The 22,436-nt window shown below is 38.2% G+C and overlaps 1 protein-coding gene across 1 annotated transcript in view; it reads left to right on the top strand.

Annotated features, from left to right (window-relative positions):
* The window catches only part of LOC134535931 (oxytocin receptor-like), a 59,234-nt gene that overhangs the window by 15,897 nt on the left and 20,901 nt on the right, over nucleotides 1-22,436 (top strand). The window contains exons 2-5 of the mRNA XM_063375325.1: nucleotides 2,822-3,413; nucleotides 3,828-4,035; nucleotides 9,616-9,710; nucleotides 14,764-15,041. Coding sequence (XP_063231395.1) covers nucleotides 3,055-3,413; nucleotides 3,828-4,035; nucleotides 9,616-9,710; nucleotides 14,764-15,041 — 940 coding nt within the window. The 5' untranslated portion in view covers nucleotides 2,822-3,054. The remainder of the gene's footprint in view (nucleotides 1-2,821; nucleotides 3,414-3,827; nucleotides 4,036-9,615; nucleotides 9,711-14,763; nucleotides 15,042-22,436) is intronic.

Raw genomic sequence — 22,436 nt, 5'->3', positions numbered from 1 at the left:
AAATATTTTTAATACTTGCTGTTTAAAAGAGTATACGAAAAATATCGTGCCAAAATTAAGTAAGTATGGGTAAAGAAATAATTAACATAAAATTGTAACCTAAGGTATGAATTGGGAGTTCGGCTAAAGTAATAAACATTTTTATAATAATATGAAAATGTTTATAAGTAAAGATAATTGCTTTAAGCGTTGTTGATAAGTAGTAGATAAAACACTTTATGTAAACTACAGTAGAACGAAAGTACGTAAAAGCTAGTCTGGTGAAAATAAATGTCACAAAATTTGTCAGGTGACAAGAAGAAACTTTGACGCGTGTATCGTTAGCAAGTGTAAATGTAGTTGTTTCTCACTAAATACAACTATAGACTGAGACAATAGCAATTTTTATAAACAACGGAATATAAAATTATGCAATATATAAAAAGGCTTGAAAAAATTAAATGCTTAAGGAATAACATTTACTTTATTATGCAACACAAAATTCTTTCATGGGGTTACATTTTTTTAGTTGCTTTACCGAATATATATTTTTTCCGTAACTATAGCGGTAGAGCGCAGTAGCGAATTTTTTCGTGGCCAACATCTCCCATGCCTACAATCACGTGGCAGGCTCGCTTGACCAATTAGCATAAAAAAAAATACCTTCCAAAAAGGAAACTGATTTGAAATTCAATTTTTAATAATTTTATTCTCATTTTTTCGCTACGAACTATGTATGTGAATATCCAACATCAACATAACAATTCTTGCAAACCTGGAAAATACCTTGATATTTATGTGTGTGTGCTCGTTTATTACCATCACCAGCTGGAGGGGAGGGGGAGGGAATTTCACATATTCAGAGATATACATGTTGGCACGGAGCGCATAATATTGACTTAATTTCATATCTGCATCAATTCACCCTCCGGACGCGATACATGGGTGTAGGTTGCGGTGTTACCGGAAAGTCAGTCTACCAGTCGGAGCGATGAGTACCGCGGGTAGTAGCACTTGCAGGGGGAAACTTACTCGCTGGACGGCCGCGTGACGTCAGAAGGTAAACTGCCAGAATTGGTTTCTTTTTTTAATGATGTCATGACGAACACTCTAAATTAGAGAAATAGCTGAAAATTATCCAGTTTAAGTTCTGGATTCGTAGAGTTTGTATCAGTGGCTTTTTTCCCTTAGTGATATGAGTATGTGTTTGTGCATATATATATATATATATATATATATATATATATAAAATTAAATTCCTATTAGCAGACATTTTCAATGCATATGATGTTATTAGTTATATGAAAAGTATTTGTATGTCCAATTTTAGTGCAACGTTGTGAAAGAAGATAGATAATTTTGTTACACTACTATTTTCGATTAGCATTTGCTCAAAGAATTTGCGGGCATCTTTATCACAAATACGCCACAATCTCTAGATCAGTTAATATCATGAGAAGTACTAAGACAGAACATATCATTGAGTACACATCGTTGTAATTACGATATCAGAAAAAAAAATTCCGGTCAAATGAGAGAGTTGCTTCTTCGTCCAAAATACGGTGGAAATTCAAAAAGTTTGATTATTTTTAAATGGTAAACTGTAATAAACTCGAATAGCACAAGAGTATGTTAAATGCATTTAACGAACAAAAATGCCCTAGACGATGGTTCCTCCACGATAAAAGTGGACTCATGACCACCTGAATGCATACCCAACAATCTTTGCTATCACGTATTTTTAGCAAAGTATGTTTTAAATAAAACGTTAACATTTTCAAAGATCGTATTTACAATACAGCTGTTACAATAGTGTAAAGTAGGATATTGCTTGTTATATTTTTTATGTGTAAACATCTTAGATCTTGGTTTACGGTATTTGGTAGGAGGTATTTTGTGAATGAAACGGAAGTCTATTGGAACGGAAATGTGCAAACACGGTGCTGCCATGTGTGGAAGTCTCAGAAATATCAAGAAGATTGGAGACACGCCTCATTCATCCGTATATATTAACTTTCTCAAACATCGGGGATGTACTAAGGGTACTGGCGTGGCAAACCAAACTTTATAATAGTACAATTACCTTTTAATAAGTTATGTTATAATTTATAGTCATATACAGAAAAAAACTTTCAAACTGTTAAATTTCCGTGGGACAATGCGAGCTTATTTCATTTCATTTTTTGAGCACTCTAAAATTTCACCCTGAATCCCCTAAAGAAGTATAACCTCAAAAACACAGGCGATGATAACTCCGGTCTAGGGGGAAATGTCACAGGTTCAGCGTTGAGGCATTTACATGCGGAGTTTTTGGTACTCATGTTGTTCTGATAGCCCTGAGAAATCAATATAACTATCTAGTGTAAACAGAACTGATATTTACCATTTTTTCACTATAATTAATATTTTTTTCTAACATTAACCACGCTCGGCATAATTTATAGAATTCTCCGTTGAATTTCTTGTCCAGAGTTTCAAAATGATAAGATTTATTTGCGACGTGAGTGCTCATGCATTTGCTCGTTACCAAAGTTTAGAAGTTTACACATTAAATTATGGTTTTATACTTATCTTTACTAATATGCATAAGTGTATTGTCTAGGTTTGAACAATAATTTATGCACGTTTTTGAAGAAAGGGGCTTTGATAAGAGCATCGTTGTCTTACATATCAAGCAAGCATCATTTCGAAATATATATCAGTTAATAAGTTATAAGCAAAATGAAAATAGCATTGAATCTTATGAGGTTAACGCGGTTGCGTAGTGCCCCTGAAACACTGGATTGGCCTCTTAAGCTGTGAAAACATACGTTTGAGCAACGTCGTGGTAATTTTGTTCCAGATTCGTCAGAATTACAATAGAAGGTCTGAGTGCGCACACCGTGAAGATACGAGAGTTGCAACTGGGCCGCAGAAGGGCACCATGCAGGTGCTGGAAGTCCAGTTCCGTGGTGTGCTCGCCGGCGGCTGTGCGGCTGAGGAAGGAACGCGGAACGGACCGCAAGGGCGTCTCCTGGCCAACGGCAGCAGCAGCAGAAGGTAGAGAAGCGCGAGCGACGCCGCAGCCGCCGGGTCATGGGTGTCGTCGGGACGGACTACTCGCCCGACGCCTTCGACCTCGCCAGCTGGCGCCTTCGCCCTCCGCTGGACGTCATGCTGGCGCCCGGTCCCGCCAACCTCACCAACTCCACGGGCAACTCCACCGCCGGCTACGACCGGGACGAGGCCCTGGCCCGCGGCGAGTTCGCCACCTTGGCCGTCATGTTCGTCGTCGCGGTGGTCGGCAACGCGTGCTTGCTGTACGCGCTGTGCGCGCGCAGGAGGGTCAAGAAGTTCACGCGCATGTACTTCTTCATCCTGCACCTCAGCATCGCCGACCTCATCGTGGCGATGTTGAACGTGATGCCGCAGCTCGCCTGGGACATCACCTACAGGTATGGACAACATGATGCCCCAAATTGCATGTCACATCACCTACATTTATGGCGTTTTTTTATGGAAAACGTGATGCCGCAGCTCGTCTGGGACATCACTTACAGGTATGACATTTGCATCGATCTAGACCTACACGGAGCGTCATTCATGAGCACCCGACGTCTAAATCGTCGTCCTCCCTCGCATGTGTTTACGCTCACCCAAGTTCCAATAGAGAGACCATCTCATCCTATCCGAATACGGCAATTTCATGAAAATTATTCGCAGGTACTGATGAAATTTGGTGTGTTCTCTTCTCACGTGGCATTGATTTGTGAAGTTTATTTTTGAAGTAGTGGAATAGTTGTGTTTATCTTCTGCGTGTGGGGAGTGGGATGGTCGTGGCCACCTACAAGGGGTTGCCCGGTGCGCAGGTTCAAGGGTGGGCAGGTGCTCTGCAAGCTCGTCAAGTTCCTGCAGCCGCTGGGCACCTACCTCAGCTCCTACATCCTGCTGGCCACGGCGCTGGACCGCTACCGCGCCATCTGCCAGCCCATGAGCTACTGCTCGTCCGACTCGAGGAGGTCGCGCTTCATGGTGGCGGCGGCCTGGTGCGCCGCCCTCCTCTTCTGCATACCGCAGGTGATGACCAGCGGACCGCTTCCTGGCTTCTGGTTTACAGGCGCCACGCTCGGGCGTCGAGCGAACCACCAGCAACAACCTCGTGGCCTGAGTCACACACCAAGCAGTAGTTGCTGCAACTTTGTCCTACAAGTGTCTTTTTGCGGAACCATGTCAAGGTTCTTAGTCATTTTTTTTTTTTGGTCTTTCACGTTGCCTAAAAAGATATTCATTTTATTGACTGGCTTCTGAAATGATGTCTTTTTTGTAGTGCTCTGCCATTACAGTTGTCAGTCGTCGTCTTTCAAAATGGTTGCGATAAGCCACGTCTAGGCGTCGGGTAAACCATTATATTGTTACGATTGGGGAAATGCATGGGCTGGAAAGGATAGTCCAATTTATTATACAAAAAAAATTTTATAGCTAATATTTACATAATTATATAATTTATAACTATTAAAATGTTTGATCAGGACCTTTGCAAGTCCACTTTCAACTCCTACCGGAAATCGGCTCGATAGTGTCTCTCTTTACTTTTTGTCTCATATCGTGGTCCTAGGTCCCAACACACTGCTTCGCAGTACTCGCTGCGCCGCGACACCTTACACCCGATGTACCAGTCTTTGCCCGCGAGGCCTGTCTCTCGTCGCCCACCATCGCTCACCAAGGGGCCACTCGCCCTCTTCAGTTCGCTGCCCTCGCAGGTCATCCTCCTCGTATATATATACCTCTCAGCCCCAGCTCTGGAAAGGTCTCGAAGCCCTTCGAAGTGTCGCGTCATCAGAATCCCCGACTCAACGCTTGAAGCTACGAGAATAATGGCGTCCTACTTACGCCACTTCACGCAGACGGAGCTCTGGAACTATGCCGAATACTCGAGATAGAGGTAGAGAGACACCACTGCTAATCGAATTAGGTGTGTATCGGTGATGGAGGGACGGGCGCTAGCATCATAACTATGTATACCAACAATTATACAGACGTGACCTCAAACAGGAGAAGGGAATACCTACGTACACATCAGTGGGGTGCGATCAAGGAGGTTGCCAAATATCTTTAAAGCTCGACCTTTTTCTTGTAGTTCAAATTATGTTATCCGTGCAAAGCTTAACGGAAAATACATAAAATGAAAGACACTATCTTGGTATCAACAGATTTTAGGCCATAAATGTTTTTCTATTGTTTGATTTTCAAAATTTGGTTTTGTTCTAGCATAGCCTATACAAGTAACTAACTGAAATAAATAGTTTCCCTTGCGAAGTAATTGGCATTTATTATAGATTTGTTTTGAGAATATATAGAATATAAAAAATAGCGTGGTATCACCTCTAAGCGCAAGGCTTTGAACGGACGAACAGTTCATGCACAGGACGACTGTGAGATTTGAGTGGTAGCCATAACATTATATGGCGGAGAAATGAAGAAAAAAGATGTAATGCAAGTCACGGCGAGTGCTTTCAAGAATCTGTACTGGGTGTTTCATGCATGAAAATTACTCTGAAAACATACATTTCAGCCATTTTCTCTCTTATGAAAAATGCATTTCAAAAACGAAGTACGGAAATATAAATAGGCTACTCTCATAAAACCTCGTTGTATTATTGAATGTTTTTCGGTAACAGAAGCCAGTCTGATAACATGAGCAGTTTTTAAATCGTGTGTTTTCTTTATGAAGCTCTGCTCCGTGTGTGTGTGTGTGTGTGTGTGTGTTGGTGTGTGTGTTGGTGTGTGTGTGTGTGTTGGTGTGTGTGTGTGTGTGTGTGTGTGCCCGGGTAGACGGGGGCCTTAAACTTTTAAAAGTTCTGCAAATCTGTGGAATTTCATTGAAAAAAGAAACTTATTTGAAACTGCTGAATAAAAAAAAAATTGAACATTTCAACAGTTTTACAGTAAAAATTCTTCTGATTCAAGGTAGTACTCACAGGTTCGTGTAAATAGCGCACACCCCAGTGGAGTTGATTCGGGAACCATTAAGCTGACGTCACCACGCCAGGACGGGTACGACACGCCCAGTAGCCGTGACGTCACCCAGACAAAATACGCGCCCCGACGCGACGGCCCGCAAGGAATAGATTCTATTTTCTAATTCTGTCGTGTCGTGCCGCACGATAGAAACAAAAACGTAAACGGAAAGGAAACCTTACAGAACTAAATTTGAAAAAAAATAATGGGGTGTGGCTGCGTCATGGACACGGCAGTAGAACGTGAATACGTGTACGTAACAGGTGATATTTTCTATACAAAAGTATAAAATACGCTATGTTTATTTTAACACCATATATAATCACTGTAACTATTTTACACTAATGTTTTATACATGAAATCGATAGATTTTGACGAGAGATGATGATTGAAACTCAAACGAATGTCGTAGCTTATCCGAGTCAAAAGTTTTACCTACTAAAAGGAAATATCGAAATGCAGCAAAATGACCTCAAAATGGCGTTGCTTCCCCCTCCACCACGCGCGATGCGTCACAGTCCTCACTTAGCGTAACGAATTCTTTGATCCTTTAGCTATCCAGTGGCGTAATTAAATTTTGGATGGAGATTATAGATATGTAGCTGCAACACCAAAGTGTATCCCCCGATTTTGTTTACATTCGTTTTTTGAATTGCCTCCCACTATGGAAGCAATTTTAAAGACGTATTCAAGTCAAAAATTACCTACTTTTTAAATATTTATGCTGAAAAATGAAACTTAGTTTTACGTGTGGGTACACTATAATATGTGTAGCCCGCCTTTATCTGTTAATGTAATCGTGTTTATGGTCAATGTTACTGGTGGAGATTTAATTTAAGAATGTACGAGTTCAGCTAAGAACTTTAATTAATGGTATTCTATATGACATTGGGTTCACTCATGGACTACAGAAATCAGCCACAAAATAACGAAAAAGCATGGGCTGAGATAGTATGTTTATTTTTTTCTCTTCTACACTGATTATAGCGTATAATGTACTGCATTTTTTTGGAAGTATTTGGCTTGGAACGTTTTGCCGATAGCCAAATCTGAAATCGTCGGGTTAATATTGTCGTGGTTTTGTGATCGTATGTGATATTGAATCTGTCGTGCCGGTTTGTCGGGCTTGTCGTGTCGTGTTCGTCGTGGCACTGCTACTCCAGCTTTAGTTACGAGTTTCTTAAAAAAAAAAAAAAACACAGAAGAAGTAAGAATTAAGTATGAATTTGTGTATTCAAAACACTTCAGTCTTCAACAAAAAAAAAGGGAGCTTGACAATTACTTTAGTATTCTCAACATGCATTACGTCCTGTGATGTTTGTGGTTCCAGGTGTTTTAACAGATCACCTTGCGTCGCCCAAAATAGCGCGCGGCCTTCAACAATGTCTCGCATATTTTTTATAACTTTTCATAACTTTTTATAACTCCCATTACGTCCGTCTCTGCTTTTGTGATATTTCTATAATTTATAAATGTTATTTTGCGTTCTTTAAAATGGTCTTGCAATGGGGAATATTGATTTAAAATATTGTTTTTATGGACATGCGCCATTGCTTGGTTTCACTGTATGTCATAGAGAAACAACAAAAATGAACAAGAATCATGAAATAAGAAGAGAAAAAAAAACAAACCAACAGCGTCTGATTGTTAATGAATAGACAGCACAGAGAGCTGACAACGACGAAAAAATTTGTAACAGCAACAGAACAAAAAAAAAACAGCGACAAACATACGAACCCAAAGATAATCTAGACACCACAACGACGACGGTACAGACGAATAAGGAAAGTATGGAAATAAATAAATAATTCAGGTTCTAGAGATTTGTTTAAAATATATTATTATTATTATTATTATTATTATTATTCGCCTTGAGAGCACGTATCGAGAGTGACAAGGCGTAACTCGACATGACCCGTGTCTCGGTTCCGCAGGCGAAACGGCCAGCTCATGTGTGCTTGTGTGTGTGGTTGTGGGTTGGACGAGAAGGCTGTCAAGAACGAGTTACCCCCACTCCCTTCCCCCCTGAATCCAGCAGATCCAGTCAAGCAACACGACGAGACTCGTACGCAACCAACTATTACACGCTGCAAATGCCACTTCGTGCTGCGTATTTAGCTCGGCTGAAATAAACACCTTTATACAACATGCCAAATATCTAATGACTACAAGGAAGAAATCCTTCCCATACCGGCGTCCATCTTGTGTATGACACTGAGAAGCTCCGAGAAACATCCAGCTCTAGTGATGAACGGCCTAGGAAATGCCGGAGAGGAACAGTGAACACATAGACAGATAGGTATCTGACGATACCAAAGTCAGCAGTGTTTTATTTTATTTTATTTTTATAATTAAACGGTAGATTCGGAAATCTAGGTAAGCCGTTAACGTACTGACGCTACATAAACTGCAGAATAATTAGCAATGCGGACAGTAATTGCTGGCGCGCATTTCCAAAAATACCAACTTCAAGAGCGCTGCTGAAGACATGCATGCAGCAAGTCGCACGAGAAACATGTGTCATACACAAACTTCGCTACTTCTTACGGAGTAGCTCGCATACGTATTAGTCGACTATATGATTCTACACATACAGCAGCACGACTAGAATATGATCCTCGGGTAGATTATTTAAGGCCCCCGCCTACCTGAACACACACATTGTGTGAAGAGATTCAGATTTGAAAACTAATTTCTCAAGACATCAGAGTGGTTTCTGGAGGCGGATGAGCAGTTCTGTCCCCGTATTTCTTTTAACTGTATGCTTATAAGTGTGAAAATGGCTAGCAAGTGTGTGCTCAGAATAATTTATAAAAATTAAACACCCAGTAAAGATTCTTTTAATCATTCGAGGGACTTGCATTACACCTTTACTTTTTTTTCTCCTCCGTATAATATGATGGTCACCACTCAAATCTCATAATTTCCCTATGCAATTCGAGAAGACTGCGCGCAATTTCACAGCACTGCTCTTAGAGGCCATAAAGCGCTAGCAGCACCAATGAGCATCACACTTACCATCCCGCCTCAAAAACGCAAAAACTCTCCTCTCCTCCCGAATAGGTGGGCCCCTTAATGGGTTTTAGTATTTAAACCCGGCTATCTCGGTTCGTTTTATCATTTTAATATCGATAAGAGAAAATCAGAACAATTGTACTCATATCATCCCGTTATTGATAAGATAAAGCGCGAATTGTAAACATGTACGAGGTCCTTTAATTCCGTTGTCGACGAAATTTTGAACAAAATTTTCGTGAGAACCTGTGAAGTTTTTAATGATATAAACATCAGCGGGACATTGTACTAAATTACGAAGCTACTCGAGGAGGCCAAAAAGCTAGTACTCACTTCTCAGTATTGCTATCCTGATGACATGTGAAATTCTTAAAATAGTTGCATTCATGCACTCCACTCATCCCTTTAATTGAATATACTTTTACTGTATTTTATATTTTTCATTCAACTTTGTGTGGATTTATTTTGATGAGCATGGTTTTTTTGTAGTATTAGCTCTTGTATTTATTTCTGTCTGTATTTTAGAGTATTTTCGAAGATATAACACTGTGTCCAGTTGGATACATGTGGTTTATCTCAATTAGCTCGCCCGGAGTGATGAAGGCCTAACTTTTCTGCCAACAGGTAATAATATTCTCGTACCAGGAAGTTTCACCGGGAGTATACGACTGCTGGGGCACCTTTGCTGAAGGCTGGGGCGAGCGGGCTTATGTCACCTGGTGAGTTGTCTGCCTTCCCCTTAACAGCACACGTTGCTGATGGGTAGCACGTCTATTTGAGGATTATAAAGCAAATTATAGTTGTTTACAATATTCGTTAATGCGAGAGACGTTCCCTAAAGTAAGTTTCGTACATTTTTTTTTTGAAAGAGCAGATTGTACACCAGGTGAAACAAACAACCGCCATAAGACTCCACACCCTTTGCTGTCCAACGACGGTAGTAGCGTCAGCGGAGGAGGAATGACGAATGCGCAAAGCGCCGTAGAAGAAAGATTAGCAACAGATAGCGTTCCCGAGGTTATTTGAGTACAAATCACGATGGCAGAAATACATGTACTGACAACGTGGTTGTCATTGTAATCGCGTGCTGCCATCCCTGCAATTGAAAGCCCTATTCTCGAGACGTCACTTCCAAAACAATATTGAGGTGGAGAAGGCTGTGCCAAAATTCCTTGCATCGCAGGGCACCTAGTTATATCAGAGTGGTTTCTTCAAACTGATTGTACGCTACGACAAATGTCTCAATGTCAGTGGCGACTATGTCGAAAAATAGAGCAAGGTGAGCCATGTTTTGTTTTGGCAATAAAGTTTCCGTGTGAAAAAAAATGCTACGAAACTTACTTTCGGAACGTCCTATAACAGATCACAATTTCATTCCCCCACCCCCTCTATGAATTTATTTTTACAGTTTAAATTGTCATATAATACAGAATTTAAAATGTAATGTTATGTTATGTATTATGAGGTTTCCATTGGATGTATAAAAAAGATTCTAAAAACAGATTTTGCGATACAACTGTATTTATAGTGTCGTAACCCTTATCGATTCCTGTTAAGAAAATATTGTTGTGTGTGATGAAGAGAGGCAGAGTGAAGCCCAAATAATATGAAAATAGCTTAATAAGCACGATGAAAAAAATTGTTAATGGACTTGTGGTTGATGTTACTAACAACGCGAAAAGACGTAACAGTTATAACTGTTAATAATTATTAATAAATAAAGAAAACAAAGTCGTAGAGTGTTCTGTTGATTATGTTTCAACATACTGATTAAAGGTCTTCGGTTGATAAGTATATAGGTACTCGAGACTTATATAAGGTGCACAGAGAAAGGTAATAATAAAATTCATCCAGAAATAATTACGCTAAGCCTACGAACTGCTATTCGAAAGATAACGTCTTCCAGAAAAAAAAAACAACAGCAAGAGCGACAAATTGCTTACAAGTGACTAATAACACTTTTAAAATAATTTAACAACTTTTTTCCCTGCGGTTAGCTCTTGAAGAGGAACAGCCGATGACATAGTTTACCACGGATTTAAACAAAGTGACTGCATCTTTGCAGCAGTTTTAATCTCCTATTATGAAATGCTAGTCACAAAACGTTTCGCAGTGCGATTGTATCTTCAATAGAGTTTTGAAATCACATTTTCTAGGGTTGCAATGCGTAGCACAGAAAGTTTCGTTACATATACTTCATATGAGCTCATGTTGCCAATCTTGTAAAGTAACCGTTCAACTAATTTTAAATTCATTTTTTAAGAGCCAAAATAATGGGTGCGTGTACTAAATACGGCCATTAGAAGTTATACTTACTTGACGAAAAAAAAATTGCTTTAATTTTGCATTAAATTTTTTTATATAAATAAAATAATGAAAGGACAGGAGTGATATTATAAATACAGTTGGTAAAATATAGATTCAATCCAATCAACATTTAAATAAGTACTCAATATTCAATATTTATATAAGAACTTTTATAAGGTAAATTATTTAATTTAGTAAAATAATCGAGGTTAATTTTATTTAGTAATGAAAATTAATATATATGCTCAATGTTTAATCTTATTTATTAATTTTAATTATTTATTTAATAATAATGTATAATTTATCATGCAAATAAATTATACATGCGCTAAAATAACCTCACTGATATAAGTACACTTGAAAGTACACTTCAAAAAGTTTATAAACACAATTCAAATCACTAATATTCACAAAAAAAAATGTTCTTAATGATATGGACCAGTATTCAATATCAATCACTAAAGTATAAGACTTAAAAGCACATGTCTTATTTTCATTTGTGTTTAGCCCTTTTTTTATGTAGCCTTGTTTTCATTCTGCTGTAAATTTCGTTACATGGTGCACGCGCATCGTACAAATATTATCTTATTTTTATTACGCGCTTAAAGAAATATAATTTCAATAACTTCAAAAACAATTTTATAATAGCTATAACTTAGCAAGTTTAGAACTATTTGTTCTAGTTATGCCTCTTCAGGTGCGTTGAGAGTAAAATTTTAATATGCAAGGAAATGTGCGCGCACCATGAAACGGAAATTTGACAGGATAAAGACCAATGCGAACTAATAGCCACAACTAGTTGTCAATGGCTTTACGTTTTCATTTTAATTTCTTGTTTTGCATTCTTGAGGGGTTATTTTTTTCTATGACAAACAGTGCAAAACTGAAATGGCGCAGGTAAAAATATTGTATTAAATTGAAATTCCCCATTTCATTAATCATTTAAAGAACGCAGTTGAATGATTGTTAGTTATAACTGACGACTCGTTCCCCTGTGCTACACAGTTTCTAAACAGTTCGTAAACAAACACATGAACACGCTTTAAATGTGCTTCCGGGATAAAGGATCCATCGAGTCACCGGGCTTACAATTGTGACTTGATTCTTCTCTCTCTAAATTACCATTCAGTCACTAGCTGCGCATTTAGTAAAAAAAATTGCGTCCTTATGAACGCTACTCACCATGGTTGCGATCAAATTGCTCAGATGGACTGCTCACGAAACGTTCTCCTTTAAAAATGATCACCTTCGCTTGCGTTTTTAGCTCGACACTGAAATCGTGGCCCTTACTTGACGCTGTTCACTCGCCGTTCAATTGCTGTAGTCACTCTGGTACTTCAAAATATAAATTAATTTTTAATCAGCCTACATGTTATTAAGATAGACTACAAATATGAGTACTAAACCGTAAGAATGTGTTCGAAGGTTTATCACACTATACCTATATTGTCGTAACATAAATTTACTAATATAAAGGATCCCATTGATCCATTGTATTTCTCCTCCATCTGTTTAAGTTAAAATTAAATTCATATGAAATTTATCCAATTTACATGGTAAATCTTTCATGCAATCGATGACTTCATTCAAACGTATAGGAACATTAACAAAATAAGATTAGAGAGTATACTGTCGTTATGATAAAGTGATCCACTAAGCAATCACACTATTTGAAATTAGGTTCCTAGAATACCGTGACAGATAGGACACAAATTCATGAGCACCGAAATCTTCGTAATCTTCACAATTTTGCAGGTCCCTTCGCCTCGCCTTTGTGCACAAACACGTAGCGTGGATATTATTAATTAATTAAGGCTTAACGTCTCAATGACTTCGGGCTCATCTGAGAGTTATTACATGAGAAAGGAAGTAGCGTATATATGGGAAGGTTGGTAGATGGTTCAGGTTGGGGTGCTATGTTGCGCGTCAATGACCGACCACCATCTTTGATTTGTGATGTCACGGCTGCCATTTTTTTTATCGACAATCCAGATAAAAAGAAAAAAATTCACAATTAGTTCAAAAAATTAACCTTTCCAGGGTTGAATCCAGTAGCTTAAACTCGTCGTATAAAATACTACTTATTTTTATTTAAAAATTAAAAAATTAATATAATATTTTTTAAATCTGAGACCAGACTGCTGGTTGGTGACTTCTCGCCGCACGCTGGCATTATGCAGGTAGCCACACTTGCTTTCACGTGACCTGCGTTTGCTTCTCGGACTACACAATCCCTCGTCTGAAGCTGTGTGTTCCTGTCACAAAAACCATATTTAACACTTCGAAAACTTTGCTACACTTTACTCCATTCTTGTAACAACATTTAAAGCAAATTCTTTGATCAATTTTCTCAAACAAATGATGATAATAACAAATCATCGATTGTACTAAAACACATTTAACCTTTTCGACCTTTCTGACATCCAACATAGCTAAAACAAAATGTAGCAGATACTTTCCAGACATGTTTACCAACACAACAACGAAATAATTGCGGGAATGTGACCAGTAAAATCCGCGAAATTACAAAATTCCCGTTCCTTTTTGAACACATCTCGTATGTATAAAGTTTTAACATGTTTTATTCATTCTTTAGCTTTTTTTTTGCTAGAAAGCATGGCTGTAAATAAACAAAGAGTATATATTAAAAAAAAAAAAAAAGTGTGCGTGGAGTGCACTCACGACAAAAGTGAAACTTCTTGCTTGTTATATTATTAGGTATAGGAAACATAATTATCTTTGGCTGAGATCGCAGATTAAAAAATATATATAGGGTAGTATGTGAGCGATAAATTATCCTATTGTGCAGTATGCAAATGTGCAAATATGCAAGTGTGAGAGTGTGCAAGTATGCAAGTATGCAAGTGTGAGAGTGTGCAAGTATGCAAGTATGCAAGTGTGCGAGTATGCAAGCGTGCGAGTATGCAAGTGAGCGAGTATGCAAGTGTGCGAGTATGCAAGTGTGCGAGTATGCAAGTGTGCGAGTGTGCGAGTATGCTGCGTCATTTCTACCTCTCCCCTGCCGTCTCCTGCTCTGCCGGTTCCCCCACCTCACCTCGTACCTGACTATTCCCCTCGTGCGATCTGAGTTTCCGTTAACGGCTCGAAAATTGTAGCCCCCTCAGAAAAGCATATATATATATATATATATATATATATATATATATATATATATATATATATATATATATATATATATATATATACACCTATATACAGCCACGATTTTTTTTTTTTTTTTTTGCTATCCAGTTGCTAACCAGATGACTTCAACTTCAGAACAGACACCCACTTCATAGACTAATAACTTCCATGGATACGACTCGCGCGTCACCTTTATTATTAAGTTCATAGAAACTGGGAACTGTCATAGAACATTTACTGGTAATTTCCCGATACGATACGCAAAAGAAAAGGAGCCGGAGGTGCAGCAGTTTGGGGTTGTCTGTCTGTGGCGGCGAGCAGGTACAGCGTGTCGGTGTTCATCGTGCCGCTGTGCGTGCTGGTGTACACGTACTCGTGCATCTGCCGCGAGATCTGGGAGCGGTCCGGGTTCCGGGCGGCGCACGCGGCGCGCTCCTCGCCGCTCAAGATGAACCCCAGCGTGTCGCGCGCCAAGATCAACACCGTCAAGCAGACGGTGGCCGTCATCCTGCTCTACATCGCCTGCTCGCTGCCCTTCATCGGCGCGCAGCTGTGGTACGCGTGGGACCCGCAGGCCAACGAGAACGACTTCTTCAAGGGTGAGTCGCGGACAGAAGTGAAACTCCTTGTTTATTAGTTACATAGTACTTTTATTTCATTTTACTGAACAAGAGATAACAATTGATGCGGGCATATTAAAGGGAAAAAAACTGAGGTGTAGACAAACACAAGCAGCGATACGAGAATTCCGTAGCATCGCTGCTGCGTCATTTCTACCTCTCTTCTGCCGTCTCCCCATTCCGGCCGTTACAACTAGCATACAGCACACGAGAGAGCCAAAACCCGAAGTTCCCCGAAGTTCATGCTTTTTTTTTTTCCGTGTCTTTAATGTAGATATCCTAACCAAATCAACCGTCCACAATGTTTTAAAGTAGTTATAATTTAGCTAACCTAACCTAATTGACCATTATTATCCTTTTATCAACACCGCCATATTTATTTACAATGAACAAAAAAAAAACCGAAGATGCACCATCGGGCGTTTGGCTCTCTCGTCTGTGAAAAGAAGGCTTCCCTACAGCATTCCACGCTAAGCCCCCTTGCCGTCTTCCCATTCGACCGCTAGCGCATGCGTTGGGAGTTTCGTCGCCGCTGACGCACTCTCCTGCTCTACCGGGTTTCACCCCACCACGTACCCAACTGTTCCCCCTCGTGCGATCGGAATTTTCGTAGCCCCCTCAGCAAAAGTTTCACTTCAAAAACACAAGCGAGCGCACAGCAGCAGGCCATGCACACGACCTGTGCGAAGTCGGTTTATATTCGAAATCGTACCTACTGTTGATTTCAGCCAAAGAAATTTCGCGATGTATCCATCATGTAAGTAACTATATTAACTACCAAATGATTATCCCGTGACATCTGACCAGCAATTTGTGAGCACAGTTTTTCCAAATATAAATAATAGTTATATAAAAAAATTTATTTAACCATTCTAACCCCGATATATTTTTATATCTATTTAAATTGTTTGCTAGTGACTTCTAAGTAATACCATTAATTAATTTTTAAAGCAGGATTTACACCTGATCATTATAATATCACGAACAGTTTATTGCCACAGTGTGATTGATAAATATAAACAGTTCCCTAGTCCCACAAAAAAGGCTGTCCTACTCTACTCTCATTGGTTGTTGCGCCATGTGTCCGTAACAGAAATAAAATAGATTAATTTCCCTTCTATCCACACGAATGTCCTATGCGCTATTGTGAATCAGTAGGTTTGAAAACATGGCGGTCAAATCTGGTGCGAACGATCTACTGTTACTGTTTTTTTTTTGTTTTTTTTTTTTTTAAATTGTACACCCGGCTTAAGTCAAGGCGATGGTGTCATCCAAAGCTTAACTAGAAATGCATTGATCAACATTGAGGAGAGGGGGAAGGCTATATATATAGCCTTCCCCCTCTCCTCAATGTTGACCAATTATATATATATATACTAGCTGCCCGATCCGGCTTCGCACGGTTGTATTAATTGGGGGGGGGGGGGGGGAAATGAGACAAAATCTCTTATTTACAGTTATAATAAATGAAATAAAATGAAAATTAATTAATTTTGACAAAAATTTAATACAATGCTTTGTAATGTACCGAAGAAAAAACGAATAGCACCGATGGTTTCCCGACTCTCGAGCACGCAACGTTGTCATGGAGACGAAGTGCCCACTGTTTCCCGGGCTTAAACACCAATCAACATTGATGATCAGTTTATTATTAATAATAAATTTTTAAGACCATTGATCGAAATAAAAACTACCCTATCTCTCAAGTTGGAAAAAATTACACATAAATGCCCATTTTCATCGAAATCAGTTGACTTGGTGAAGGGGACCTTTTTAGAAATCAGATGTAGTTAGTAATTGTCTTCTTAATTTGAATAATTTATATCACTTTCAAATCCCGACCGACTTTGTTCTACCAGTGTATAGTTATTTACCTGTATGTATCTAAAAATTGGTGGTCTGTATTTAATGAGTGATGAGGACTACACTAACAATGAAATAGTCGTTGCCATGGAGACGAATGAAGCATCAACAATGCTACAGCCGTTGCCGTGGAGATTTTCTGCCAACTCATACATACATCACATTAGAAAACTCTAAAATTATAAGATTAAGACCATTAATCGAAATAAAAACTATCCTATCTCTCAAGTTGGAAAATATTACACCTAAATGCCAAATTTTCATCGAAATCGGTTAAGTGGTTTAGGAGTCCATTGAGGACAAACATTGTGACACGAGATTTATATATATTAAGATATATATATATATATATATGAAAATTAAACACGCGGAAGATCACTTTCTAGGTGAGATTTCGATAAAGCCAACCCTTTAAGCAGAATTTAATTATTCTTGATGATGTTTCGCCACTTCATTGTTAACGCATCGTTCATCCGAACTCTTATGATATTTTGCACACTTGACCTTTGAAACGCGAGGAAGATTACTATCCACGTGTGATAACGTACAACAGATGGCGCGCGAGTCGTATCGGAAATTTACCAGTAAATATTCTTTCAAAGAACTTAAAAATAAAGGTGGCGTGCGAGTCGTATCCATGGAAGTATTAGTCTATAGAGTGGGTGTCTGTTCTGAAATTGAAGTCAACTGGTTAGCAACTTGATAGCAAAACAAATCGTGGCTGTATAATATATATATATATATATATATATATATATATATATATATAACAAGGAATGATTGTTTGTTTGTCCCATGTGCGTTCCTATACCATTCATCCGATTGCGATGAAAAGTTGGTGAGTTGTTACGCGCATGCCCTCCAAGGTTTCTGAGGCATTGCAACGCATGCCGGGCATTAGCCAGTTCATCTAAATTAATAAAAGAGAGTTTATATTTCTGTCTATTAGTTCGCATGCAGACGTTGAGGCATAGAGCCGTGGATTCTGATACGTCAGTTCCCCAGGCGAGGTCCGAATGCACTTCGAAACAAATTATTTTTCAAATTCGCTTCAGTTTTCTTTTAAATTTAATTAATTGGCCATTTTCGATTCTCACTATTCCGTTTAAAGAAAGTTTGTAATCTAAACACAAAAAAAGATGTATAGCTAGCATAGGTACATGTGTTTATCGTAGGTTATAGAGCAGCGATAAAATAATTATTTCGTACTCTTTGTGTGTAATGAGCATGCGAGAGTGTTATGTCTGCGGGCTTCCGTAGCGAAGCACGGATGCATCAGTAAGTAACGAATTAAGTAGTCACACAACTAAATGCAGGACACTATTCAGGGTTATTCATCAATGTGTTTTTTTTTTTTCAAAGTTGTGAACAGCCTGTGTGAACCATAGTTGAAAAATGGATACTGCTCTAGTTATCAATGCTATAGACGTTTACTTCTTTAGTATTAGTACTTTTTTTGAACAACTAGCATCAGCAAAATCTCCCTTAACTTGCATTAATTTGAAACTATGTTTAGTCTTACGCTTTTATTTTTCTATGCTCTTAACATTTCTAGATTATTATAAATTTACAAGACGTTATCATTATCCAAATTAAAAAAAAAGAAGAGTTGTTAGTGAAAGCTAACACAGTTACAAGTTACTTTTATATTTGGAATAATTTAAAGTAAAAAAATTAATTCGCTAAAAAAATTAACCGTAAAGAAATGCATCAGAGAACATGCCATGCAGGATGGAAATTTCGTTGTAACGGGTAAAAATAAGTGATTATCAATATGAAAAGTGGCCTTAATTTGCAAACAGTAGTTGTTTCAGGAAGTGTTATATAATATTAAAAAATATGTTATTTATTCAAGCTTTGGTGACGATTCTGTTATTGAAAATAATTTAGAGTGGGGTATTGCTGATAAGATAAAAACCTGATGAAGTGTCACTCAGATGTATTCGAGAATTCAATGAATCGCATTAATGTAGATGAATTTACAGAGGTAAAAAAAGAACTGCATTATTAGCTGATGAATGAGATTTTTTTCCATACTCCCCTAGCTTCGTGCATCCTGATATCCGATAAAATAATTGTGTTATATCATGCGAAACAATGACGTTGGTGATATGTGATTGGTGAGGGCGACGAAAGGATAGCGGCGAACACAACGAACTTTGCTACGAGATGTGCTGTCACGATTGCGAAAGACTATTTTGCCAAGTATCGAAAGGATTAGATAAGCGAAATCAATCCACACCTGAACTGCTACAATACACCTCACTCGGGGATTTTAAATCCACTATTGAAAACTGTCCTATTTTTTTAGAAATGTGCGTGGTTTTCATAAACTTCAAGAAACTCACTAGCTTCTTTAGTTTCAAGGTCGAGTTAGAAATATCCATGCACTTTCCATCAGGTTGATAGTAACTGCCTGATTAAGGGATAATTATTTAAATTATTATGATTATATACATTTATGTTTATATTTCAATACTTTCATGAAATTAGAGCACATAATCATGTAGTACACAGTTTTTGATCAAAAATTTGTTTGCGGCATTTGTCGCAACAAATATTTTAAGAACATCCTTCGTAAATCAAATAATATATTATTTTAAACGCATATAAACCGGAGGTTTTACAGATTTTTTATTATTAAAAATAAAGATTTTTGCGAAAAGACTACCTACAGTTCCATAATTTCGTTGCCGCGATTCATGCCAGGATTGAAATATAAATTTGTATTTAGGGTAGTCAGAAACATTAAATAACCACTTATTGAAAAGATAAAACCAGTTACTATCGACTATATTTTTTATGATATTTATTCAATTTATATCGCCTGAAAATATTCCCCTAAGTAGAAGTTTTAAGGTTCCGTAACCGACTCGCGAGTAGCTGCGACATCTGCAGAGGAACTGAAGGTAATTGTGATTGAACTATCCGGCGATCACTTTCGAGATGGCCCATTTCAGAGGTGAGGTCTTATACGCACCTGAAGACAATGCCAACACCGGGTTGCCATTTTTTTCTCCAGATACAGGAAGGAGCTGACAGTGAAGACGGTGGCGAGACAGATTTCATTTAAAGGCATATTCAAGAATGAATCACTACGCTAGCATCGTTCGTCCGAAGTTTTGTTGCAAATTTTATCATATATTATACATAATGTGCTGTTATGTTTTTTTTTAATGTGTAACATCTTAGCTCCCGGTAAACGGAATTTGGTAGGAGAAATTTCGTGGATGGCACGGAAGTCGCTTGTAACGGAAATGTGTAACCAAGGTGTTGCCATCTGTGGCGGATGGCGCGAACCAAAGTTCATAAAGCCAAAGGGAATGTTTATAGTATTAACTGTTTAATGTAATTTAAAACAAAAATGGGCAGTATTTAAATAAAATTTCTTGTTGATTATCATTTCCAAAGCAGGGGTTTAGTTTTTTTTTTTTTCCAAGACTTTCTCGCTTCTATCGGAATCGTTTCAATTATATAGTTATAAATGTCTGTTTTCAAATTGAATCCAAAGCGAATTCTAGCTGCGGGTGCGGAAACTACGCGTTATTCGCGACCAGAAGTGTAGTTGAAGATATAATTTGCATTTATTTATCACACTCGACGTTATTTTAAATAATTCTACGTTAAATTTCGTGTCCAAATTTGCAACAAGAGAACACATTTAATCTGCTCGTTATCTTGGTTATATGTTACAAATCTCTGGCCAGTACTCGCTCACACACACACACACATTTTTGTTTTTGTTGTAAATTATAGCTTATAGCAATAAACTTCGGAATTCGTAAATTTACGAACACTTCCGTGAATTTGTGATGGCCACCGTATAAATCGCTGTCGATATCATGCGTGAATTAAAAATTTAAAAAACATTATAAGTCGAGCACTAGAGTTATAGTGCTGGAAAGGAACTACGTCCGTTTTTGGTCAGTAGTGATCGAGAATACTCCGGAGTGACTGAAACGGAGAATGTCCTCTCGAGAAAGCGAGGTAGAGTCAAGAGGATTCGATCTGGAAACCGCAGCGTTGACGGTTTCAGTCGACTTCTCGCCCGAAGTCACGCAGCCGTCAGAACTACTCGACTTCAGCACCGTACAAAAAAAAAAAAACTGGTTCAACTTGTTAGCTTGTTGTGCCGATGAGAGAATCAACGTTCCCGGAAAAAATAAAAAATAAAAAATGTATAAAATCACCTCATACACACCCTAAAATTTTTGTTTTCAATTAAAAAAAAAAAGATAGACCTTGGAAATCCTGTTCGCAACGATATCACTTGTAAAACTGAAAAGCATGGTTTTGTAAGATATAAAATTTTACAAAGCTCTGCCTTGTAGTATTACAAGTTATATCGTTGGCAACAGGATTCCCAAGGATTTTCCTTGTGAAAAGTTGAAAAATATTTTTACCGTTGTAGAAGATATGCATTACGACACCGGGTGGCGTTGGATCTGGTTCAGTCACGAGCTAAAAGAGGTGGACACACAAATCACGCGCAGGACAAGAATCCACGGGTGATTCCACGTCAGTTTACTAAGTGGCTCCAGTTTAACTCTCTCAAATTTTGTTTAAACTTCGACAGAACGCTTCCAGATGTCTTAAAGAAAGCTGTAAAAAAAATACTAATGGCCTAACTCAACAGCCGTCCAAAACACTGGACTCTGGTGCCGTAACCGTTAGAGTTGGGCCGTTAAAATTTTGCGCAGTTTCTTCTGCGACATCTCAGACACTTTTGTCAAAGTTTAAACAAAATCTAAGAGGGTGAAGCTGGAGCCATTTTCAAATGTTGGTAAGTTGATTTGGGATACCCCCCCCCCCCCCTTTAACGATTATTGAAACTAGATGAAAATGGATTTTTGTGACAGTTTGGAATGTTTATATTGATATAAGTAATTATTTAAAGTTCACGGTGACCTGCTTATGATTTATAATAAGTAAAAAGTAAAAAAAAAAAAACACAAGCCTGCTTACATTTGATTGTTGACAAAATATTAGGCTTACGTGATGTATTTTGAGGCAAGGGAAAATTTTTTGGGGTGTCCGACCCGGGGGGAGGGGGGCATTAAGGTTTTTTCGCCTAGGGCGCCAATTTACCTTGCACCGGCCCTGCTCTCTATTTCTCCATACTCTCTATCTCTCCATACTCTCTATACCTCTCTCTATATCTCTATGTCTTTACCTTCATATCTATATCTTTTGCTTTACAGAACAGAAGACGAACATACAAACATTCCTTTTTTTTTCCTATCTATATATATTTTTTTACTTGTCACAGTTGTTTCTTAGGTATATAAAAACACGCGCGTATTCGAATGCACCGTTGTGTCAAAATTTGAAAGCAATCGGTGAAGAACTTTCGGAGATATAAGATTTTGAACGAACGATCATTTACATTTTTATTTATATAGATGAGCTGCTCTGTAAAAAGAAAGAATACAGATAAGCGCTTGTCTTGACCTCAAAAAACTCATTATGGAAATGTAACCGTGAAATATGAAATGAATCCCTCTAGAAAAA

This window comes from Bacillus rossius, chromosome 10 (assembly GCF_032445375.1).
Source record: "Bacillus rossius redtenbacheri isolate Brsri chromosome 10, Brsri_v3, whole genome shotgun sequence".
In the NCBI taxonomy this organism is placed as follows: Eukaryota; Metazoa; Arthropoda; class Insecta; order Phasmatodea; family Bacillidae; genus Bacillus; species Bacillus rossius.
This window is presented reverse-complemented; position numbering and strand designations above follow the sequence as displayed.